At 36.6% G+C, this 27,107-nt stretch overlaps 1 protein-coding gene across 3 annotated transcripts in view; it reads left to right on the top strand.

Moving 5' to 3' along the window:
- The window catches only part of CDK19 (cyclin dependent kinase 19), a 146,666-nt gene that overhangs the window by 86,503 nt on the left and 33,056 nt on the right, over positions 1 to 27,107 (top strand). For all 3 annotated transcript variants that reach the window (XM_012753113.3, XM_012753114.3, XM_076003059.1), the window contains 2 exons: positions 7,954 to 8,064; positions 10,436 to 10,576. In XM_012753113.3, coding sequence (XP_012608567.1) covers positions 7,954 to 8,064; positions 10,436 to 10,576 — 252 coding nt within the window. The remainder of the gene's footprint in view (positions 1 to 7,953; positions 8,065 to 10,435; positions 10,577 to 27,107) is intronic.

The raw sequence follows: 27,107 nt of genomic DNA on the forward strand, positions 1-27,107 counted from the left end.
TCCATTCAGAATACTCTTGAAAAGAATCAGGGACCCATGGAGGCACCATAGACTTGGAGAACAGAAAGTGGGAATGAAAAGGGAAGAAAGATGTGATGTGTGGATAAAAATGCAGATGGCTTTTGGAATTTTAGTCTAGCACAAGGCTCTCCAGATTGAATCAGGATCCTAAATAGTGCTTTAGAGAAAAAAAGATTAGGATTCTAACGTTAGATTATTATATGTTTAGGACAGTAAAAAATGGCACTTTTAATAATTACATGCCTTTAGGGGGATCAGATAAAATACTGGCACGTTCATTGAGTATTCTTCATTAGGCTCCTTTGGGATCACGTTGCTATGCTGTGAGTATCTGGCACTGAAGATGTTATCATTTAGTGTGGGTCACAGGAGAATCATGGTCTACTTAACTGCTGTTTAAATATGATTAAAACATATTTGCAGTTGCATGATGTCATGTTGAACAAACATTTGTGAGACGAGAGATTAAAGTCCATTGGTAAAATCTGATTTTGCCAAGAATTAGGGAAAGTACAATCATGACCATCTCCTCCTTTCATTGTGTCCCTTCTCAGGTAACCACATGAGAAGCAGCTGAGATAGTATGATGGTATCCCATTTTGGCAGGTAGATTTCTGGAAAGGGCTGTCTTTTTGTGTTTGGGTATGTATTTTTTTAAATTTTAAGAGCAGTGCCCATTGTCGAAAACTTGTAAAATAGAAAAATAAAAAGAAAGAAAAGTCACACATAATCTCACATTCAGAAGTAAGAACTATTCATGCTTTGGTATATTTCCTGCTTTATAAACACCATTTTTTATTTTATAGCTTTTATTATATCACAACTTTATAGCTTTATAGAATAATTTTTTCCTTTGTGATCAAATGCTGGCATTTTATTAACAATCTAGCCTTGTTAGATTGTAACTACTGGTTGGATTAACCTCTGCTTTAGTTCCTCAAGTTCCTCAACTTTAGTTCTTTTAGTTCCTTTATCTCCTTTTTCTATGTATCATTTTCTTTAAGATTTTGTGGTCTTTTTTTTTTTTTATTGAGACAGAGTCTCACTTTGTTGCCCAGGCTAGAGTGAGTGCTGTGGCATCAGCCTCGCTCACAGCAACCTCAATCAAACTCCTGGGCTCAAGCGATCCTCCTGCCTCAGCCTCCCAAGTAGCTGGGACTACAGGCATGCGCCACCATGCCCAGCTAATTTTTTTTCTATATATGTTAGTTGGCCAATTAATTTCTTTGTATTTATAGTAGAGACGGGGTCTCGCTCTTACTCAGGCTGGTTTCGAACTTCTGACCTCGAGCAATCCGCCCGCCTTGGCCTCCCAGAGTGCTAGGATTACAGGCGTGAGGCACCGCGCCAATTTTGTAGTGTTTATTGCACTCACAGCCCTTCCAGGAACACTCTCATAGACTCCTTTGCTGTTCAGGTTACATGCCAGGTTAAGTATCTTATCCTGAGATATTCAGAGCTGTTTCTGTTCTTTACATCAAGTCAGCACTCTATACTTCTAGCAGAGTAGGTGCTAATTGAGAGAACTGCTGTTTTTTAGGCCTGAAATAAATGTAGCTTGTGGAGAGTTAGTGTTCCTGGAATAGCTATTTTAGATATGGTCTATTCAATTTGTTAAAAAACAAAATTATTCAAAATACCTTTTGAAAGAGAATAATTTATGAAATTATTTTATAAGGTTACAGGCCATTTACTGATTTATTTTGTAAGTAGGAACCAGTTAAGTCAATAATTTAAATTTATTTGACATACATTTATTGAGTGCTTACTATGTACTAGGTACCATTTTAAGCACTTGGGATAGAAAGCCAACAACAATCTTTGCCTTCATGATGCTTATATGTTAATGAAGAGAAACGGACAACAAATAACATATAAACAGCATCACTTCAAACAATGAACAGCTTCTTGTCAGTTCAAGTGACATATTTCTATACAATGAATATTAAAGGATAGATTTCACAAAAGGTAAAGTTATTACTGTGATACAGATATAAAATGAATACATTTTAAAGGTTTTATTTAACTTATTAAATGAAGGAGAGCCACTTAGAACAGATACATGTATAGATCTTGAATATTGAAATGAAGGTGCAAAACTAGCTTTTCCACTTTTAGGAAGGGAAGTCAATGAACCTCTACTCGACAGCATAGGACTTGCATGCCTTATAGATAAGAATTATTCTGCATTACTATCAGTTACATATAATGTACAGAGTTGTAAAATAGCTTCCATAAAATCAGAATGAGATAACTGAAAGGATGTACCCCTGACAATGCATTTTTTTTTCCATTGCAATACAAATCTCTTTCCTACCTGAGTTACTAGAAAACTTTTGATTTTCTATAATATCTTTAGAATTGTAGATAAAGGTATCAGAGCTGTAGTATGTTTGATAGTGATAGTACTTACAGAAAAGTAAAGGTGCAGAAGTGTGGTTATAATTTTAAATAGAAGGGTCAGGAAAGCCTCACTGGGGAGGTGATTTGAGAGTCGAGTTAGAGTAGATAAGGTTTGTGTCTGAGTAACTGGAATGATGGAGTTGCTATTAACTGAGATGGGGGAGGAGAAGTTGGAGTAGAGGGTGGCGGGGGCTGGAGATCATAACCTCAGTTTTGGTCTTCAGACATTCAAGTAGAGATGGTGAGGCAGTTGGATACACATAACTGGAGTTCAGGGAAGATGTGTGGGCTAGAGGTAAACATTTGAGAGTTAATGCATATAGGTGACATGTAAAGCCTCCAAACCAGATGAGGTCACTTAAAAACACTCCTTTAATGTATCAGGCATTGTGCTAGTATCTAAGGTTACAGAGATAAATTAAGAATTGTCTTTGTTCTCAAGAAGCTTATGGTCTAATGGAGGGACAGATGTAAGCTGTTAAAACAGTGTAAAATATATGGATATAATTCAATGAGGCCAAACTGAGAGTCATCCACCACCCTCAAACTCATTTGTTTAGTGGTATGACCATGAAACAAGTACAGAAGGTAGTCAAAATGTGGTGCCTTTTCTAACAGGTGGCTTCTCCACTAATCTATTTTCCCTAGCATGTTCTCAGTGACACTGGAGAACCTCAGTGGTGACACTTCTGCCTGTTTATGAGGCCTTTGCTTTATTATATACGGTCTTTGCCTTGTCTCTTGCTTTGATTCCTAGACCACTTCCTAGAGGTGGAGATGAGGGTGAAAGAGGAATTAGAAGGAGACATAGGTGACATTAATTTGCTGTTTTCCTCAACTTGTCTTCACAGTTACATTTACTGTCTTATAGAAATCTGTAGGGTAGAAAAAGCATAACAGGTGTGCAGAAATAGAAAGTGTATATTGCTATGCTAGAAAATGCAAATTTGGGGATTAGGGAAGAATTCCTAGGGAATACATGTAGTTGTATACTTCACATTCTTCCCTCAGAGATATTGCAGGTTCAGTTCTATACCACTGCGGTAGACTAAATATCACAAAAAAGCAAGTCACACAAATTTTTCCCAGTTAATATACTACTATATAGTAGTCTATTAAGTGTGCAATAGCATATCTAAAAAACAATGTAGGGGTGGATGAGGCAAAAAGTTTTTTTAAAAAGCAACGTATAAGGCTGGGCACGGTGGGTCACGCCTGTAATCCTAGCACTCTGGGAGGCCGAGCTGTGCGGATCGCTCAAGGTCAGGAGTTTGAAACCAGCCTGAGCAAGAGTGAGACCCCCATTTCTACTAAAAATAGAAAGAAATTAATTGGCCAACTGAAAATATGTAGAGAAAATTAGCTGGGCATGGTGACACATGCCTGTAGTCCCAGATACTTGGGAGGTTGAGGCAGAAGGATTGCTTGAGTCCAGGAGTTTGAGGTTGCTGTGAGCTAGGCTGACACCATGACACTCTAGTCCAGGCAACAGAGTGAGACTCTGTCTCAAAAAAAAAAAAGAAAAAAAGAAAATAAAACAATGTATATATTTTAATTAAAAGTACTTTATTGCTAAAGAATGCTAATGATCATCTGAGCCTTTAGTGAGTTGTAATCTTTTTGTTGGTGGAGTGTCTTACCTCGATGTCAATAGCTGCTCACTAATCAGGATGATGATTGCTGAAGACTGAGTGGCAATTTCTTAAAATAAGGCAACAATGAAGTTTGCCGCATTCATTGACTCTTCCTTTCATGAAAAATTTCTCCATAGCACTTGATGCTATTGGATAGCATTTTACCAAAGTAGAACTTCTTTCAGAATTGGAGTTAATCTTCTCAAACCCTCCTGCTGCTTTATCAACTGAGTTTATGGAATATTCTAAATCCTTTCTCGTCATTTCAACGATGTTCCACAGCATCTTCACCAGGCATAGATTTCGTCTCAGGAAACCACTTTCTTTATAGCTCACTATAGCTTCAGAAAACAAACAAACAAACAAATACTTTCTTTGATCATCTATCTGTCAGAGGCAATTCCTCTTCCCTTCCAGTTTTATCATGAAATTGTAGCAATTCAGTCACCTCCATCTTTAAGCTCCATTTATAATTCTAGTTCTCTTGCTATTTCCACTACATCTGCAGTTATTTCCTCTATTGACATCTTGAACCATTCAAAGTCATCCATGACAGTTGAAATCAGCTTCTTCCAAGCTTCCTGTTAATGTTAATATTTTGACCTCCTCCCATAAATCACAAATGTTCTTTTTTTTTTTTTTAGACAGAGTCTCACTTTGTTGCCCAAGCTAGAGTGAGTGCCGTGGCGTCAGCCTAGCTCACAGCAACCTCAAACTCCTGGGCTCAAGCATCCTACTGCCTCAGCCTCCCGAGTAGCTGGGACTACAGGCATGTACTACCATGCCCAGCTAATTTTTTTTTATATATATTAGTTGGCCAATTAATTTCTTTCTATTTATAGTAGAGACAGGGTCTCGCTCTTGCTCAGGCTGGTTTTGAACTCCTGACCTTGAGCAATCCGCCCACCTGGGCCTCCCAGAGTGCTAGGATTACAGGCGTGACCCACCATGCCCAGCCACAAATGTTCTTAATGACATCCAGAATGGTGAATGCTTTCCAGAAGGTTTTCAACTTACATGGCCCAAATCCATCAGAGGAATTACTGTCTATGTCAGCCATAGCCTCTCAAAATGTATTTCTTAAAGAATAAGACTTGGTAGTCAAAATTACTCCTTGATTCATGGTCTGCAGAATGGGGTGGGGGGAATAGGGAGATACTGTTTAATCGTGTAGATTTTCAGTTTGGGATGATGAAAAAGTTCTGGAAATGGGTAGTGGTGATGGTGAATATACTTAATTCCACTGAACCGTACACTTAAAAATGGTTGAAATGGTAACTTTTATGTTATATGTATTTTACCACAAGAAAAAAGGTGATGTAGAGGTACCATGCATCTGTAAAAACGAATAGAAAAGATGTCTATATATTGATACTGTAGTAATATTGAAAGATACCCAAGATAGATTAAATGTAAAAAAAATAACATGCGAACAGTGTGTATATTATACTATCTTTTATGTAAATAAGAGGATAAAAATATAAATTCACATTTGCTTTTATGTGCATAAAGAAACATTGCAAGGATTAAACAAGCAACTAATAAAAGTTGTTGCCTCCAGGAAGGCAAGAGTAGTAGTAGTGAGACATCTCAATATTTCTCCTTGTGTGTAATTTTAATTTTTGAACCATGTATTATCTAGTCAAATTATATGTAATAACATAAATGTATTATCTAGTCAAATTAGTTATTTTAACATGTTACTTAAAATGAATTCATTGTAAAGGGATCAACAATGTTCAGTTACAGAGAGCGTAGTATTTAGAGGTGTTGATTAACTACTGCTACAAGTGTCATCCCCTCTCCCAGACAAGTGAGATCCAGGGATCTGGAGTCAGTGCCAGTGTGTGTTGTTTCAGGAGCCTGGCTGAGATGCAAAAGTGGAGTTTCCTCTTCATATCTCTTTTAGGCTGCATAGAGAGCATATTTTTGGAAGAAAATAAAGGCAGACTCTCGAAGTTCATCAATACCAAGGAGTCTGAAAAAGGGAGATAAGTCACTGTGCCTGGAATGAGGCCTTTTACCAGGGTCCAAGGACTTCAAGGCTGGCAGGGGCAATGGGATCATGAAAAATATTATTTGACAGAGTTAGCCTAAAGCATTCAAAAGCAGCAAATTCTAGCTATAGCTCTATATCTCTCCAAAATGCGACTTTCTCTGATTCCATCATTAATGGGGAGCATATTATGTCTAACACTTGCATCTGAAGCAAGAAGCAGAGCTGCTTTGTATTTCTTAGACAGTACCAACTGAGATAGCAGCTGATAGGTGAGCACTGCCTAATCTCTCTCCCCACCCAAGGGAGTAGGATTGTTATGTCTTCCCTGGTCTTTTCCCTTTCAGCCTCCCCTTTCCCACCTAGACCCAACAGGAGATGGAGAGAGAACACTGAGGCAGGCTGGGAAAAGTGGAAGATGGGCTAGAGACAGCCCAGCCCATCCTAGCTCTTGATATCTGTGTTCCAGGGCATATGGGTTAGAAGCAGAATCCAGGGAGTTATATCCTGGAATCATGACTAATTTATAGCCAGAAGAGCACTTTAAGGCAAAGTTTTCAAGGTGTAGATGAACAGAAAGAGCCAAGGTACAGAGCCAAAATGAGAGAATTAAGAACTAGGAAGTCTGTAACTGAAAATAATGAAGAAATAGGCAACTGGAAAATAGTCTATAAAAATTCCAGAGATGGAGTTCAGATGATTTTTACATGATTCCAGCACAAGTACTCAAGCTACACGTTGCTCATTTAAAGTTATTAAAGTTATTAGAATGGGTAAGCAGTTTATTTTTCTCTGCCTCATGGATCTATTTATAGGTCTGTCTTCCCTACTACGTGTGGGAGTTGAAGACAAGGACTTTAGCTATAGTGGAAGAAGCATGGACTTTGGAATCAGGCAGATCTATTTAAGGCTAAACCCCTTCTTTTTTAGCTGTTAGACATTGGTCAAGTCATTTTTATCACACTGAACTTCAGATTCTTTGTGTATTATTGGATTGTCATAAGGATTAAATGGGAGAAAAACATTTTGTATATAATTATCTTGCACATACAACATGTTCAATAGTTATGTTCTTCCCTTTTCCTTTTTGTATCTTCCACAGAGCTTTACATTTAAAAGTTATTCAAAATATTTATCAACTTGAGTATGTTTCTACCTAGTAAATGTGAACCCTGGTTAAGGACAGCCTGAGGCAGGCATATTTATAAGGCTTTCACCTTGAACAGTTAATGTCATTGTTGTTAAATATTTTATCAAGCAACTGTTTGTTACGTGCCAAATGCTGAGTATTCACTTGCTGATCTGGTCTGTCTTCCATGTTGTCAAAGTCCAGCTTGAAGCTTATACTTTGTGAAGGCCTATTCCTTTTGTTTTTGTTCTATTTACAGGACCTCTTCTCAACTCCTATTTTTATCAGTGTGTATAAGAGTCATTTCCTTATACTCAATTCAAACAAAACCTCAACCATACAGTATAGGCATGGATAAGTGTAAAGAATGTTGGCTCTCTTTCCTTCTTTTGCCAGATATTTATTGAGCACCAATACTGGGCTGGGGTGGATATAACCAGTGTCAATATATGATTACTGCCTCCCAAGGAACTGTTTCTCTAGTAAAAAAGATATGCATGTACCAAAGTGTAATTAATTCTTTACCGATATGATACCACTTTTGTTTACATTTTGCCATTTATATTGATCCTATTTTAAAAACATGCACATACATATAGAAAAAGGATTGGAAAGGTATGCACCTATTTGGGGTGGCATTTTTTCTTTGATTTTGCTTACCTGGATTTTCTAAATTTTTAAAAATTTCCTTTTGAAATAGTTACAAGAAATTCATCATTTCCACGTCCTTGCTAACAGAATAGTGACCTATCTCTTTCTCTTGCATTTAGCTTTTGCGAGAATTGAAGCACCCTAATGTGATCGCATTGCAGAAGGTGTTCCTTTCTCACAGTGACAGGAAGGTGTGGCTGCTGTTTGATTATGCAGAACATGACTTGTGGGTAAGTATAAATTCACTGTATTTTTAGGATTATTTTATATAGGTATGGAGCATATAAGTATGTGGTACATATTGCTAATGTACAGAAAGAAAAGATTGCTCTGATAATCATAGTTCAAAATAAATATAATATATCCTAGCTCGGGCTGTTAAAGAAACCCCAAATAAATATAATAAATGTAAATGTTGATTTTAAAGAATTTGTACAATAAACATGTTACTGAGAACACAGTATTTGTAATATTCAAAAATTTCACTTCAGATTATTTTAGTGAGTGGGAGACTATAATTTTATGTAAGTAAATTAGTGGCAGTTTAACAATACATGTAGTGAAGATTACTTTCTTTTGTGATACTCATAGTAGCTTAAATTTAACTAGATATGTACTTGTGAATAGTTTCTCTTTCCAAGTTAAGGTCTACCTCCTGAAGCATTTTTCTGTTTAAAACTAGCTCCACCAGATAGAAGTATATGTATGCCCATAATAATTAAAAATAAAAAAATTTTAAAAGTATATGTGTGACTTTGCAGATTTTAAAGATACTTTGTCAATATATGATAAAAGCAAAAATTTTTAATTCTTTTAAAATTAGGAATCAGGACATTTGAACATTTTATCTGAAGGACTGCTAAAAGTAAAACAAATTCAAATTTAGCAGTAAGTCAAAATTATGGGTAATTAAATTTTGATTCAATATGGTGTGGTTTGTCATGTATATAAATTATACATCTGTTTAGGAATAACTTTAACAGACTCAGGTATTAAAGGAATTTTTGGAATTCTTGCTATTATAGCACGTATTGACAAAAATCTCCAGTGTGCTTTTTTCAATTTTTTTCATGGATATTCATAAAAATTGTATTTTTTCCATTTTTCTGTATTCTCCTATTTGTCTACCAAGGTTTAATTGATAATGTATGTACTTCACTTTGAACATTAGTGGTATGATGAAGGATGTAGTGCATTAGACTAGTCAGATCCTGTAGAACTGTACTGTACAATATGGTGCACACATTCATTGTACCTGTTTCTCCTTTTTTAATGTGGTTGTTAAAAAGTTGAAAGTTATGTATGTGGCCCCCATTATATTTCTAATGGAAATTGCTGCTAAAGTATAAACTCTGATTTTGATTTTGTATTATTTCTTCTTTTTTTTTTTTTGAGACAGAGTCTTACTCTGTTGGGTAGACTAGAGTGCCGTGGCGTCAGCCTAGCTCACAGCAACCTCAAACTCCTGGGCTCAAGCGATCCTACTGCCTCAGCCTCCCAAGTAGCTGGAACTACAGGCATGCACCACCATGCCCAGCTAATTTTCCTATATATTTTTAGTTAGCCAATTAATTTCTTTCTATTTTTTTAGTAGAGACGGGGGTCTTATTCTTGCTCAGGCTGGTTTCGAACTGCTGACCTTGAGCGATCCATCCTCCCGCCTCGGCCTCTCAGAGTGCTAGGATTACAGGCGAGAGCCACCATGCCCAGCCTGATTTTCTATTATTTCTTAAAATCAAGTGAATTTTATTGAATAGTTGATAAAAAATAGGAAATCTGCATAAATAGCTCCACGATTTTACATACCATTTGGTCATTTTAAAGTTAGTAGAACACTGATGACTTTACCAATATTGTTTGATAGGGTCTTGAAGGCCCTCAGTGTCCATTAGGCATGTTTTGGACAGAGGGTGAGGTAGGGATGGAGGTGGCAGTGTGGGGGATGGGGAGCAGGTACCGTTTCTTCCCTTTCATCACAATGTTTTTATAACCCACAGTATAATGTGTGGATGAAAAAATTTGAATATGATGGTCCAATTGTATTTATTTTAGTGAGATTGAATTTCCCATTTTTCTTTCCTTTTAGTGATTATCTATTTAATATTAACACCTGGGAATATATCCTAATTCATTCTGTGCCAAAAGAAGGTGGACCTTTCCTAATAATTCAAGTATACACATAGTCAGTGATGTTACCCAAATGCACTTAGTGCTAACTTTCTATAGAATAATAAAGATTTACAGATTTTTTTCTTCTTTTTTTAAATCTTTCATTCTGTCAGTAGAGAATATAACTAACACTATTCTTAAGCAGCTGTTAGATATCAACCCTTTTTACCTTTTGGTCCTATTTAATGAAAATTTTAATGGTTTCAGTAAATCTAATCATTTTGACCCCCACATTAACATTACATTCACCCCCAACATAGATAAGCTTTAGTCAACCTTATTATTCAAATTATTTTCCTTCCTGTTATTATTGGCCTTTAATAAGTAATCTTAAAATATAGAGCATTTATTATAGCCTTGATTGTATTTTATTGGCATAGATATTAGCAAAGAATATATTATTATAGTATATTTTATTTTTTGATTTTTTAGCATATTATTAAGTTTCACCGTGCATCAAAAGCAAATAAAAAACCCATGCAGTTGCCAAGATCTATGGTTAAATCATTACTTTACCAGATTCTTGATGGTATCCATTACCTCCATGCAAATTGGGTGCTTCACAGAGACTTGGTAAGTATGTTTCTTTTAAATTCATCAATATGGTTTTTTCTCCTCTTCTAAAAAATATCTTTTCTTCTTGGTACAATTATAATAAAACATTAATTATAGAAAATTTTGAAAATACACATAAGCAAAAAAGAAGGAAGTAAAAACCCATAAACCTACAATCAAAAGAGTTCCATTATTAACATTTGATGTATATATATGATTCCATTATACTTATGCATGGCTATAAAATGTCAATGTGATTTTAAGCAAATGATTATTGCATAATTTTAATGGAGTAATTCCATGTGAGAAAAGTACATTTCGGTCTAGTTTGCTCTTCATGTTATTATTCATCATTAGTAAAAACATAATTAAAGACGGGGTTCTTACGTTTTTCCCTTAAGATTTAAACTGAAATACTGGCATGGCATCTGGTAAAAAGAATTTTGTTATCAGCATTAACAATAAATAAATGAATAAATAACTCTTAATAGGTGGGATATACTTATTAGGCAAATTAGCCATAATTCAAATGTTTGACTTTAATTTTCTATTCAGTATACATGTAACAACCATTTATTAATATCAGATTATATGCTAGATATTCATCTTCACATTGTTGTCATTTTAGTTTATGTTGATGAGTTTTTTGTTTGTTCTTAAGAAGATATGATTACAGAATAGCTGTAATCCTCATTTTATCCTCAGTTTATCATTAGAGATTTTATTTTGTGCTCCCCATCCCCAAAGTGATATCATGATCATTTTTGTCTTAGGCTTTTGAGAATTCTAGAGATAGGGTAGGGATACATCTAGGTAGACTCCATTTTATTAACTGAGGAGAGGTGTTTATTAAAGAAAAAATTAAATGCGAAAAAAGATCTAGTTAGTATCCCTTGGTACCTTGTCAGTCAGGGCTAGTGATATGAGTTGATCACCTCTTGCTGTGGCATTGTTAAATTAACGCCAAATGATAGCACCCACAAAAGATGCATTTACCCTTTTAACAGAAATGGTAAATATAATTTTTATTTTAACAGAAATGGTAGGTAAATTATAATTTTTAACTGAAAGGTTCTTCAAGACTTCCACCCCACCTTACTATTAGCCATAGTCAGTATGCTTTAAACTGATTGTTGGGTATATGAGGTTGTTCTTATCATGCGCTCCTTCAGAAATGGGCTTTTAATCGGCTATGTGCTTAATTTAACCTATGAGAGTTATATTTTTGAGGTTCTAATTTTGTTTGAATCATTGATCAGAGTCTTTTATGGAGGGTTGATTAATTTGAGCTCTTCTCTTTTATTTCACAAAACTGTACATTTTGTTCTAAACAGCATAGTTTAACACATTTTACTCACAATAGTGTCACCTGAATGAGAGTAATAGAGGTACTGAGAAGTGGTCAGATTCTGGACATATTTGGAAGGTGGAGTGCCCAGGATTTGCTTATAGTGCAAATGTGGGATATTAGAGTAAAAAAGGAGAAATTGATGATGGTACTAAAACTCAGTATGACCAGGACTCAGTTTTCTCCCATCCAAACTTGCTGCTGCTTTACCATCCTCTGATTTGGTTATGGCACTCTTCCTAGCCTAGAAACTTCTTTTGCTGCTTTGAAGACTCTTTTTTGCACTCTACATCCAGAACTTGCCAAATTCTTTTAGTTTAGTGTTGTCTCTAAAATATCTCTTCTGTTCATATCTTTTCTCTTCTTTTCATTTTTAATGTCTCTGATGCTAAAACTGAACCATTCATCTATTTTTATCTCCAGTGCCTCACTCCTTAGTTCAGGCCTTTTATTATCTCTTTCTTGTGTTATGGTACTAGCCTCTTAACTTATCTCCTTGTCAACAATCTCTTTCTCCTCCAGTCCACTTTAGACCTTCTAACTAATTACTCAGATCCTGCTCAAGAACTTTGAAATATTATTTATTTTATTTTTTGATACAAGCTCTCTCTCTGTCACTAGGGCTAGAGTACAGTTGTATCATCATATTTATAGATCACTGCAGCCTCCCATTCCTGGGCTCAAGCAATCCTCCTGCTTCAGCTGGGACCACAGGCATGTGCCACCAGGCCCAGCTAATTTTTCAATTTTTTGTAGATATGGGGGTCTCTATTGCCCAGGCTGGTCTAACTCCTGGGCTCAAGTGATCCTCCCACCTTGGCCTCCTAAAATGCTAGGATTCCAGTTGTAAGCCATCGTGCCGGGCCAAGAACTTTGAAGTAGTTCCTCACTGCTTACAGACGAAAGCTCTAGTTCTTTATTTGGCTTTCAGGGTCTTACCAGATATAGCTCCAACTGTTTTTAAAATTCTTCTCTATTCCTGGTCATTTTTCACATACACTTTACTACTAAACTATTGGTTGTTCCCTGTATCCTTCTGAGATTTCTTGCCTCAATGGCCCTTATTTCCCCTGTCCTAGCTACATATTCAAATACTTCTTGTCTTTCAGGCTCCAGCAAAAATGTTAAAATTTACCCTCGTGTCCATTTCTACCTGGAAATAATCTCTTCTTATTATTGGTTCCTGTTGTGCTTCATTTTTACTTTTTTCGTGGTGTTTATCTATTAGTATATAGTAATTTATGTAAATGTCTTAGATCATCTCCTGGCCTGTAAAATTCTTGAAAGAGCATGGTCTACATCTGCTTCTTCTTATATACTACTACCCCTGTACACAAGAGATGTTGAGAAAATATTTCCTCTGTGAATGAATATCAGTGAGGATATTATTACATTTTTTGGATCAAGTATTTGAACACACTGTGTTCAATGAACATTTATTATTTTTTTGTATGTATAAAGCGTGGAGGCACAGGGACAGTACAAATATGACTGCATCAAAGACCTTCTTCTCAAGGAACTTACAGTCTGAGAGAAGAAATGTGATATGCCCACAAGCAATTATAGTGTAAGATACATGAGAGAGACTGTGCTTGTAGCTACATGAGTGGTACAGACTAAATGCTATTCAAGGTCAGAAGAGGTTCTGAGTAGGGGTTACAGGAAAGTTTCAGAGAGCAGGCAGCATTTGAGCTGGACTTTGAAGGATGAGTAGAATTTAAATAAGAAATTTAGGGGATGGAGGTAACCTAAGGGAGTGTTGGATATAAAAATTCTGAGGTTAGAAAGCACTTGAATTATTTCAAAAAAGGGTGTGGTGTTCTGCCTGGCTGAAATATGGATGCGCTGAATTGGGGTAGCATGAAGTAAGACTAGAAACATGGGTTGGAGCCTGATTGAGACAGGCCCTAAATATCAGGCTAGAGAGTTTAGGCGGTCTTTTTGTTTGTTTGTTGAAGTACTGAAAGTTTGTGAGCAACAGAATGAAGTTTTTGCCCCCACTAAAGAAACCACCACTGATTATTATTACTTTGTCCATAGCATGACCACAATATTGAACATGTGTTCTGAATGTGGTTCTGATCTAGGATAGCACTTGTTTATGTTTTACCCACACATTTACTGAATGCCTCCACTCCCTGCATAACTTTAATATGATTTGAAATTTTGAATCAACAGGAATCTAGTCTGTGACAGCCTCCTCAATTCTTTTCACTGATCATGAGTCCTGATATCTGTATATATTTGTCATGGTTTTGCCAAAGTTATTTCAGGAGTAGAAGATTTAAACTGTATGTTTACTTAATAGATATAATCTGTAGTAGATACAGAAATATAAAATATACTGTGTATGAATATGGTATCAAAAGGATGATGGAGACATTTGAAAAATCATTTTATTTGTGAGCTTAGGAGTAGAACTGCTGTTTTAGTCAATGATTTTTTTTTTTTTTTTTAATGCTTCATTTTCTATTGCTATCAGAAATCTGGCTTTACACTATTTGTTAGTCACCACCATTTCAGGGTGCTCACCAAATTTTCATTTGAGAAACCTGGAAACTCCATACAATTAAAGGTGTTAGAGAGTAAATATAAATTTGCAGTGTAATACTATAACCCCTGAAAAAGTCAATGAAAGTCAATGTTTTAGACAGTCACACACAGAAGCATTATATCATCAAAAAGATTGGTATATTTCATTATGATTGATTTTCTATCAGGAAGAGTATTTTAATTATGTCATTTGGATCCTAGAATTTAATACAGAAATAGAGAATTTAAATAAAGTCACCAAAAAGATCATTTAAATTGAGGAATTGGTTTAAAAGGAAAGGAGAAAGAGAGCTAAATATATTCATCTTGGCTGAAAGACAGTGAAGTAGAGACATAAGTATACAAATATTTGGAACTTGTAAACACCAAGAGAGAAAAGATGTATTTTAATTTTGCAGCAGGATATAACTAAGAGTAAGAAGATGAAATACAGGATGACTCATTTTTATGGGATTACTATTTTGGTCGACTGGAGGAATGCCAAGACATAGTTTATCTCTTATTCAAAATTATGAGCTTCTTGAGAGCAAGGTCCATATTGCACTAATTTTTGTGGTCCTTGCATTGGCATATTGTTTGTGTTCATAAGTTACTTGAATTCAGCAAAGTATCTGACAATTTCACATTATTCTTTGGCAAAGATAGAGAATTGCTGGGTAAATGATAATATTATTAAGTGGATTTATGGCTCCTTAGTTTTAGAATATTGCTATTGGATCACTGGCATAAATTGAACTATCAATTAGACTATCTCTTTTTCACTATTATATCCCAGTACCTAGCACACTATAAGCACTAGGTCTTTACTGAATAAAGTATTTGAATGAAAGTTCCCAGGCCTTGACCCTAGCTCTATCTTTTAAAAGATATTTGTGGAGGTTTTATTTCAAAACTATAACTTGGGTTTCAAATAATAATTATTTTTCATATTAATGAGTGAATTTGCAGTCTTTTGAAGTTTGTAGACACAAATTACTATATGATCTACAAACATGGTACAGTATATGGAAATTTTTTGAGATCCAGTTGAGAGAGAAAATAATTTTTATCCATGAATCTTTTGGGTTTTGTTATTAATTGGCATCTACTAAACATTATTGGATTTTCAAAAAGTCATTTCTGTCACAGACTGTTTATACTGTTAGAGATCTACTAGAATAGTAATAATAACAAAAAACCCTTTCCAATACTTAGAATCAGATATGATTTCAGTTGATTAAAGAAAATGATGCAGGCTGGGTACAGTGGCACCTGTAGTCTTAGCCACTCCGGGAGGCTGAGGCAGGAGGATCCCTTGAGCCCAGGAGTTTGAGTCCAGCTTGCACAACATAGCAAGATCTTGTCTCTTAAAAAAATTTTTTTAATTAAATGATATTTGGATCTTGTTATCCTTTTTATTTAGTGGAAATATAATAAAATGCTGAAAGTCCCCTTCTTTCAATATATAATTTTTCCATGTATAAAATTTGCACAAATGATGGGGTTTGGGGTTCTAAAAAGCTAAAAAAATATTATTATAAAAATGTTATAATTATCTTTCCTTTTAGATACATTCTTTTTTTTTTTTTTTTTTTGAGACAGAGTCTCACTCTGTTGCCCAGGCTAGAGTGCCATGGCATCAGCCTAGCTCACAGCAACCTCAGACTCCTGGGCTTAAGCAATCCTTCTGCCTCAGCTTCCCAAGTAGCTGGGACTACAAGCATGCACCACCATGCCCGGCTAATTTTTTCTCTCTCTATATATTAATTGGCCAATTAATTTCTTTCTATTTTTAGTAGAGACGGGGTCTCGCTCTTGCTCAGGCTGGTTTCGAACTCCTGATCTTGAGCAATCCTCCCACCTCGGCCTCCCAGAGTGTTAGGATTACAGGTGTGAGCCACTGTGCCCAGCCTAAATACATTCTTCAGTTATTTATTTTCAAAATTGAGAATACGTTCCTTAGTTTTCCCCTCCACTCCTCTCCCCTCATCTTCTTCCCCTCTCTGCTATTTACTGAACCAAAGTTTACTTAGTGTAAAGGGTATACTCAAGGGAGACCTAGAATTCATCACTTTGAACATACCTAGAGGTTTCCATCTTTTTAGGCAGTCTGAGGCCTATGTTTAACACTCATATTAGTACTTTCTTATTTATATATTTGTGTAAAGTAGACACAAAAATGTAAAGAAAAATTTAAGCAATGGCAAAAACATTGTTTTCCAAGATGGGTAATTCTGCTGAGTTGTAACAGCTAGCTGAGAGGCAGTGAAAAGACACCCTGTGGAAGCATGAAAAAGAGCTTTAGCAGAAGAGAGTATTTAAAGACATCACTGTTTGAAAGTCCAGTACAGTGTATATGAAAGTCAAAGACTGCCCTCTGTGTTCACTCAGCTGGAAGAAAAATGCTGTACTGTTAATCTTTCTGAAAGTTTGATTAGAATAAGTGCTCAGTGGTTAGAGAAATCTCTGCATGCAGCACAGCTTCTATTCATACTGGTCTGACAAGGAGATGCAGCAAGTCTTTAATTTTGTCTTGGCTAAACAGGGCCTGATAAGGCAAATGTGTTACACTTCAAGGAAACCCTTAAAATCTTACTGTAACCTTCATGCCAGCATTTTGCAGGCATTTCAATATTGTTTTAGAATTTTAGCCTTACTTGGTTCTTATGATATGGAATCTTTGAGAGCCTATGCTTTTTAAAAAAAATTACTTCTAAGATAGCTAATCTTGATCCTTAAGCCTCAGTTTATTTTTTAATATCTGTAAAATGGGGATAATAATAGGTAATTTATATGGTTATTGACCCCCAGACTTAGATCCTGAGTTCATGAATTCCTCCTAATTTCCCTTCTGTAGAAGCTTCTGTACATTCTTTCTTGATCCCATCAGTAGCCCAGAGATGCCCTTTCTTTTAATCTCTTTCCTCCCCAGAATTCCTTTTGCCTAATATTCTTCCCAGCCCCTTCTGCATTACAAAGTACAGACCTAGTATAAATACGTGAAACATTCCTCTTAGATTTTTAAAAATAAAAAAAGTAGACTATGTTTATTCCTGCTTATATTTCAATATTGCAAATATTTTTGCCAAATCTCCATATTTAATAATATGAAAGTTTAAAATAAGCTTTTTTTGAACTCCTGACCTTGAGCAATCCGCCCGCCTCGGCCTCCCAAGAGCTAGGATTACAGGCGTGAGCCACAACGCCCGGCTAAAATAAGCTTGATAAAATGAGATTAAAATTAACAAGTTCTTCAAACTTACTTTTATTCTTCTTTCGTGAATGAGATCTTAGTAAGAGAGGCTTTGGAGGTAACAATTCCATGCTAGTCGAACAACTTTCTATTTGTTATTTTTTATTTGATTTATTTAAGTTAACATTCTACTTAAAGAGAGTTATGGCAGGAGGTAGTGGTTATTTTAGTATGACTTAATCATTCTAATTTCTTTTAAAACGCAGAGCTAACAATTAAAAAGCAAAATATGGCTTAGATATCTTCCAACCTGCAATTTTAGGTGATTTGGACAATTACAAATCTTGTCGTGCTGCAGAATCATCCTAGCATTCTTGCCGGTGACCTTTGGTTCCTAACCAGTTCCTTAGAGCTGGATCCCTGATGTTCTTGGCAGGTCTGCAGTCTGGAGGCCTTTGATGGCAGTGATGTCACTCATGAGCAGGACTCCTGTCCTTCTGCCACTACATGAGGCCTTGTGAAGATCAGATGAGAAGTTTCTTACAGTGCTTGCTCTGAATACTGTGACACACACCTTACATATATCAGGAGGTAATACTGAGGTGTTTTCTAAACATAGGCTGTGACTTTCTTTTGTTTGCATGACAGTTTTTCCATCATATGTACCCATCGCCCGGTAACCGGAGCTTTCAACAGAGTCCTGCACATTTGTCAGTTTGAGTTAGTATTTTGCTCCACCGTCTGTTCCATAGGCAGAGGATAAACACGAAGAATCACACTTCTACGAGGGCAAGCTTTAAAGTGGGTGTGGTTTGACTCACAGTGACATATAAGGCCCCTTAATGGTTAGCTCAGGTATAGGGCTCGTTTGATGTCCCTGATTTTAACATAAAGTTTTAGTAGCCTGTACTGACAAACACATGTGTTTAGAAGGCTGTTTCCCAAACTAAGAGGGCATAATCAAGATGTATTCCATAGATAGCGATGGCAGGAACTGGGTAGGAACCAAAGATTCCAGACAGGAATCCCACTACTTTGAGGCCTGTGATAAAAACTGAAGAATCCGTTTAGGGATGCTAATTTTATTAAATTAATTTCATTGAGGTAGAATTTATATACAATAAAATGTATGCATTTTAATTACAAATTGATGGGTTTTGATAAATGTGTACTCAGATAATTAGCACCATCCGCATTCTATTAAACTAGCAGCATAGATCCCTCATTGAGAATGAGGGGATCTTGTGTACAAGAACTGATCATTCATTTTACCAGGAAATTACAGATGATGCTTATTTTGCGGGATCATATTTTCAACTAAGCGCACATTTGGGTAGACGTCTTCTAGAGGTGAGGGCCATACATCAGTTAAGTACCATTCGTTTTTCTAGTGTGCTTTTGCTCTCACAACTCTGGCCTGGAGTGCGTCTCTGAGGGAACTGGGTTCTTACCTGGATCTGCCACTGTGTGTAGAGAGTGAACTCTACAAGGTTCTGGGCCCTTCACCTCTGTGGCCCTCTGTTTTTTATCAGTAAAGCTAAGGTTGGATAATTTCCATCTCTGACACTCTTAATTTTTCATGCTGATAGGACTGACTTATTTGATTTGAATGTAGATGTTACACCTGTAAATAGAAAGCTACTCTCTACTAGTGTTGCTTCTCTGAGGAGAGACTATACTTGTTAATGAACAGGATAGAATCCCAACGCCTTTGTAGCGTTATATTCCTGCCATTGATGTCAATGTGGAATATATTTTGATTATACTCTCTTAGTGACCTTGAAGTTAGCTAGGTAAATAGCCTTCTAGATACATGTATTTGTCTTGCACTGAGCTTTTTATAATGGTTGCTTTTTATTGGTTCTTGTTAGAGAAAAGAAAATCTTATCTCTGCTGTTCAGGCCTATAACCACTCTTAAAAGACAGACAAAGAAGTGCATTGTTAACTGTTGGCAGTGCCGGGTTGGCAGGCACTGTTTACTGTGAATACCAAAGTTTGATTAACGTAAGTGTTGTATTACAGATACAGCTAGACCAGTTTAAGGTAAAATGAAGTTAATCACAGCATTAATATTTTAGGCTGCTCCTGATTTACAGATAGCCTGCACCTTGCTCTTTATAAATACATAATTTTGAACAGGAAAGGCATTTTTGCTTAGAAATAACATTGTAAACAGTGGTTAGGTACCTCAAGTATGACACAAATGGAATTGTGGAACCTAATTGTCATTTTAAACTAGATTATTTATTTCTAACTGAATTTCTATGAAGGGAAGTACTGGTTTACAGTACTTAGAATATTTGCATTACAAACATATTTTAACTTCCTAATATGTATCAGACACTATGCTGGCCACTGGGAATACGGAGATTAATAAATACAATCCCTTCCCTCAACAAGTGCATGGGTGGGAAGATTCTGTTGATCTACAGATCATCATAAATAAGGTTCACAAACGCAATTATACATTCAAGGATCAGCTAAGCATAAGGTACTGAGAGCAGGGAAGGAGAAGACCTAACCAGTTGGGATGGGGGCTGTCTTGTAGGAGTCATACTGTAGGGGTCAAGGGAGAATTCCCTTTCACCCTCTGAAGATTCGCTAAAAAATCAACTCACAAAAGGCAGATTATTTGTAGAAAAGGTATACAAACTTAATGTGTATATGGGGAGAGTCACAAAGTGATTGCCTAACCCCAAGCTGGGGAAGTTTGGAAGTTTATATACCACTCTGGCAAAACAGGTTATGGGGAGGGTGGGGAGAAGAGGAATTACCAGGGAGAATGAATGGATCAGAGATTAACTTGTAAATAGTTCCCTTTGACCGTCTGTTCAGGTGTAATTACATTCTTGGTTTTATGTGGAGGGGAAGAAAAAACAGTTGTTGTCCTTGGTGGGTCTGGATCTTAGGCAGATACAGAAATTGCACCATCTTTAAGAGAGACTGTATGGATGGGGTCAGAGAGACCTTGAGGCTTCTTCAGTTCAGCATGCTAGGGAGCCATATTTTGGGGTATTGGTTTCTAAGCTCCAACAATATAGAGCTGAATCTAAAAGGATAAGAAGTTCAGATGAAAAGGGGTGGGTGGAGAGAGCATTTCAGGCAGAGGAGACAACGTGAGTAGGGGCAACAGGGTAAGAAGCTTTGGTGTTAATGGGGCAAAGCAAGAAATAGTAAAAGAAGAGAGGTAGGGGCCAGATTATGGTGGCTCTTAATTGTCCTATTTAGAAGTTTGGATTTTTCCTGTGGCCAGTTTCCTGAGCTGGGCGGGTTTTTGTTTAAGATAGACCAGTCCGACAAGCTTATGGAGAGTTGGATTGAGGATGTGAGGATAGCAGCTTTATCAGATTGTTGCAGTTTAGGTGGTTGGGAAATGAGGAAGGGCTTGACTAGGGTAGAGGTGGTTGCATAGACAGGAGGGGAGATCATAGATAAATAGGATGGAAGGTAGTCAAATCTGAGGATTTATTAGGTTTGATGGATAAAGAGGAGGGTGGAGTTCAGACTTCTGCTCTTGTTCACTGGGAAGGGAATAACCAAAGAGGCAGACAGGGAAACATAAAAATTAAATTTGGACAAGTTGAGTTCAAGATGAGTGTGGAAGAACAGGGACATTGACTAGTGGAACAGAACAGAGAACCCAGATATGAAACCATCCTCATATAGCCAACTAATCTTCGACAAAGCAGACGAAAACATATACTGGGGAAAAGAACCCTTATTCAATAAATGGTGCTGGGAAAACTGGATAGCCACATGTAGAAGACTGAAACAAGACCCACACCTTTCACCTCTCACAAAAATGAACTCATGCTGGGTAACAGACTTGAACCTTAGGTGTGAAATTATTAGAATTCTAGAGGAAAATGTTGGAAAGACTCTTCTAGACATTGACCTAGGCAAAGAATTTATGAAGAAGACCCCAAAGGCAATCACAACAGCAACAAAAATAAACAAATGGGACCTGATCAAATTAAAAAGCTTCTGCACAGCCAAAGAAACAGTCAAGAGAGCAAACAGACAACCCACAGAATGGGAGAAAATTTTTGCAAGCTACACTTCTGATAAAGGGCTGACAACTAGAATCTATTTGGAACTCAGGAAAATCAGCAAGAAAAAATCAAACAACCCTATCAAAAAATGGGCAAAGGACATGAACAGAAACTTCTCAAAAGAAGACAGAATAATGGCCAACAAACATGAAAAAATGTTCAACATCTCTAATCATCAGGGAAATGCAAATCAAAACCACAATGAGATATCACTTAACTCCAGTGAGAATGGCCTTTATCAAAAAGTCCCCAAACAACAAATGCTGGCATGGATGCGGAGAGAGAGGAACACTCCTACACTGCTGGTGGGACTGCAAACTAGTTCAACCTCTGTGGAAAGCAATATGGAGATACCTCAAAGCAATATGAGTAGATCTACCATTTGATCTAGCAATTCCACTACTGGGCATCTACCCAAAAGATCAAAAGTCACTTTATGAAAAAGACACCTGCACACGAATGTTTATAGCAGCACAATTCACAATTGCAAAGCTATGGAAACAACCCAAGTGCCCATCAATTCATGAGTGCATTAATAAAATATGGTATATGTATACCATGGAATACTACCCAGCTTTAAGAAACAATGGTGATAGTACCTCTTATATATTCCTGGATATAGCTGGAACCCATTCTACTAAGTGAAGTATCTCAAGAATGGAAAAACCAGCACCACATGTACTCACCAGCAAATTGGTATTAATGGATCAACACCTAAGTGGACATATAGGAGTAACATTTATTGGGTGTTGGGAGGGTGGGGGGGAGAGGGGATGGGTATATACAACCACAACGAGTAAGATGTGCATCGTTTGGGGTATGCACATGCTTGAAGCTCTTACTCGAGGGGGGAGGGGGGCATGGGCAATATAAGTAACCTTAACACTTGTACCCCCATAATACGCTAAAGTAAAATACAAATAAATGCTCAAAAAAAATGATTGTAGAGATATAACTGCTCACATACTGTTAGCATATCTCTAAAATATAGAAGGTTAGAGATCTAGAGGTATAGATTTGGAAGTCATTAGCATATAGGTGATTTTTGAAACCCTGAAATAAACTAAAATCAGAATTTTTTTCTTACAAATTATCTTATTCAAGTTGAAATCTAAGAATTTTTAAAAACCTGGCTGGGTGTGGTGGCTCATGCCTGTAATCCCAGCAATTTGGGAGGCTGAGACAGGAGGATCGCTTGAGGCCAGGAGTTTAAGACCAGCCTAGGCAACATAAGGAGACCCTGTCTCTAACAAAAAAACCCAGAAAAATTAGGTGGGTGTGGTGGTTCACACCTGTAGTCCCAGTACTCAGGAGGCTGAGGCAGGAGGCTCTCTTGAGGCCAGTAGTTTGAGGCTGTAGTGAGCTAAGATCAAGTCACTGCATGGTAGTCCAGGCAACAAAGGGAGACCCTATCTCAAAAAAGCAAAACAAATGAACAAACAAACAAAAACACATATTCAGAAGTGAGCTTGTCATGTTTTGGGGTAAATACTTACTTTAGTTTCTTCCAGTTTGTTTTCCAGTTGGGAACTTGCCTGTCAAAGGACACTCATATCTTAACCCCTAGCTGGATGGATTATGAGTGTTAACCATGGGCAATTTAGTTTATTCATTTATTTGTTTACTCATTCAACAACTATTTATTAATCATCTTGATTTCAGCAGATACGTAGTGACAGAAATCTTCCCTGTCTTCCAGGAGGTAGCAATCACAATGTTCAGATTCTCTATATTTCAAAATTCTTTATTATCTGATCAGTGAGGTTGTTTTAGGGGATAAACAGTTATGATAGACTAATGCTATTAGCAAATGACTATTTACTAAAAAAGAAAAAGACATGGATTTTATTCTTAGGTAGTTCTCTATTAGTTATGACACAGAATCTTATTTGTTCAGGGTAAACAATGGAAAACAGTGTAAAGAAAGGAACATGAACTTGTAGGTTTCCTCCTGGGAATGTACTTCTGTATCAGATATAAGGAGGGTTGTGTCACCACTATATTTAAATAAAAGTATAGTTGTAGCCATTACTATCAGGCCTGCACTGTTCATTGTTTCAGAAACTAGTCTAATTGATATTCTGATTATCTTTGTTCCTATTATTCAGGATTATAGATAATTGTGTTTGTTTTTTTCCTCTATTCTTTATTGGTACTGATAAGAGCCATGTTGTGAGTTTCATATTTTTTTTTCAAGTGTCCTGGGATAGGGAGTGCAGAGCAAATGTAGTGGAATGATTGTGTACCTTTAGGCTGTTCTATTTATGATGTGCCAATTAACCGACATAAATTTAACCCTGTGAAAAAATTGATTCTATAAAAGGAAAAAGCAAATCTGGAGTACATGTAAACCATCATGAATATAAATTCAAGAATTAACTAAATTCTGCTAAAATGTAGATAGTTCATGAATAGCTTCTGAGTAATCATATTATTTATCACACATTTCCTTGCCTTTTGCCTTTAAAATGCAATTTAACTAAAACGAAGCCTGTAGCATTGATTTATCTGTCTGATTTTATTGCCGATAACTTAAATGTGTGGCATCCAACTCCTGCCATTTCTACTGTTTCTATAGTAACCAAAGTGTGCAAACCCAGCAGTATCACTTTCTTTCACAGCTGGCATTTTGTGTTCACAGTAAGAAGAGGAGTTTTAGTAAAGCATAGTCTGTGTTAATTGGGATGTAACTAGGTCAGAACAATTTTGGTATCCTTTCTTCATCCTTTTAGGTTTGTGTGTGGGTGAAGTTGTGTATGTGTCAACTGCAGTTTCCTTTTTTTTTAAAGCATATACTTTCACTGAAATTAATCATCATTAAAGTTAGTCTTTTGAAAATAAAGCACATCTGTAAATACAATTCAGTATAGAATCTTGAGGATTGGATGGAGTTGCTCTGAAACCTGTAGACCCTTGAATATTTCCATTAAGGGAATGGAAATGATGGATGTGAAAAATGCTTTGAGAAGTTAAATGCATTTTAATGGTGATCGTATTATTTATTTTGTTGTTATTATTATTATGAAACATCAAGTATCTTGTAAACTTTATATTTATTTACTTATTCTGAAGGGAACAGGTCATCCCAGCTAAGGGATGCACATTTAAAAATGATTTTAGAGGCCGGGCGCGGTGGCTCACGCCTGTAATCCTAGCTCTCTGGGAGCCCGAGGCGGGTGGATTGCTCAAGGTCAGGAGTTCGAAACCAGCCTGAGCCAGAGCGAGACCCCGTCTCTACTATAAATAGAAAGAAATTAATTGGCCAACTAATATATATAGAAAAAATTAGCCGGGCATGGTGGTGCATGCCTGTAGTCCCAGCTAATCGGGAGGCTGAGGCAGCAGGATTGCTTGAGCCCAGGAGATTGAGGTTGCTGTGAGCTAGGCTGCCGCCACGGCACTCACTCTAGCCTGGGCAACAAAGTGAGACTCTGTCTCAAAAAAAAATAAAATAAAATAAAAATGATTTTAGATCTCAACTAAAGACTCTGTGATTTTAGGTCTTAACTTGCTTGCAGGAACCCTTCTCTGTCGATAACTCCACAAGCTCTGGGTTCCTTTTTTAGAGTTTACAGAAGAGCTCATAGGTTTTCCTAAATAGTGTCACTGCCTCTGGCCTCATCTCAGACTCTGCATGGGCAGTACACACTTAGAGCTTCCATAGCCTTCAGTATGTTATAGCAAAGATATTCTCTAGTAACTTCAGTACTAGCTAGATCTTCTCTCTCATTCCATCATATCCTTATGTCATTGTGGTGCTCATAGTCTCTGTTTCGACATAGCGTGACTGCAAGAGCTTCTAACAAGAGTTAACTAAGTGATCTAAAACCAGCTTCCTGTGTTTCTCACATTCAGCAGCTCATAATCTATTTTTATTTCTCATATGAAGCAATTTTGCTCCCATATCTCATACTTTGTAGTGTTTTTATCTTACTATCTTCATTTTGGAAGGATTTAAAGCTCAAACTTTAACAATGACAAATAATGTAGCAAATGGCTTATTTGATAATTTTATACTTTTAAAAATTGTTATGGTACCCGGAGATCCCATTCTCACTAAGGCCTATACTCTAAATCTGCCTTTACCTTCTTTCTAACTGCTCCAAGCACTGTGACCTTGCCCTTGCCCATCTGCCAACCTTGGGGCAGCCCTCACCAACTCTCAGAGCGTAGCCCAGACAGTGCTCAAGAACCTATCTAATGCTGGTGCTGCAATGACTTGCCCAAAAATGGAACCATTTGCAACAGCAACCAAGCCCTTCCTTGGGTTTTTTCTCGTTAGAATTGCCATGGCTGTATTTCTCTGTCCTTCCTGACCCCCACTTTTTTCCCTAGCCTTGCCTTCAGTTTATTAGTACATTTTTGCCTCAGGCCTTGCAACTTTGTTTTCCCTCTGCCTGCACCGCTCTTCCCTTAGATCGCAGCTTGCTCGTTACTGCACTTCCTTGAGGTCTTATCCTAAATGCTACCTTCTCAAGGAAGCTTTCTCTGAAAAACCTAAAATAATGCTTAAATAATGTTGAAGATACCTGTCCAACCCACTCCCAACAATTCCTATTCACATTCCTTGCTTTATTTTTTGTCTTTATAATCTTCTTAATATTTGATACTTAACAAAAGAATATTTGGAATATCTATGTAATTTACAAAGCATACAAATACAGTGAACTGTCAAGAACCTGTCTCTTAACCCAGTGAGAGGAAGACTGCCAATAGGGTGCTTCTGTCTATATTTTTCCTCCGTCCTATCCTCTTGCTCCTCCCTACGGGTAACAGATATGCTGGATTTTGAATCTGTTATTCTCTTCTGTTTAAAATAGGCTTATCACATTTGTATGTATGCCAACAGTATGCTCTCTAGCTCTGCTAGGTTTTAAGCTTTGTGAAAATGGCATCCTGTTGTATATAGTCTTCTAAAACTTGCTTTCTTGGTCAACATAATGCTTCTAAGATTTGATCATGTTTTTACATTTATTTGTAATTCAGTGATTTTTCACTGCTGTTTTAAAATTCATTGTGTGACTCTACCACACATTTTTTAAAAAATTACAATCTGGTATTTATAAAAGTGGAATTACTGAGCCAAAGGGTATATACAGTTGTTCACTTTTGCAAGGTGATGCTAAATTGTTTTCCAAAGAAGTTGTACCAATTTATTCTGCTACCAGCAATGTGTTAGAATTCCCATGGACCCACTTCCTATTCAACAGTTCTTCACTTTTAACCCATCTAGTAGGTGTAAAATGGTATCTCACTGTGATCTTAATTTGCATTTCCCTCATTATTGATGAAGTTGAATATCTTTTCATATGCTTATTGGTTAAACATGTTTCTGCTTTAGTTAAAACGCCTGTTTAGACATTTTGCCCATTTTTTTACTTGGTTGTTTTTTCTTTTTGTTTTTATTTTTTTTTGAGACAGAG

Source organism: Microcebus murinus, chromosome 5 (genome assembly GCF_040939455.1).
Source record: "Microcebus murinus isolate Inina chromosome 5, M.murinus_Inina_mat1.0, whole genome shotgun sequence".
Classification (NCBI taxonomy): Eukaryota; Metazoa; Chordata; class Mammalia; order Primates; family Cheirogaleidae; genus Microcebus; species Microcebus murinus.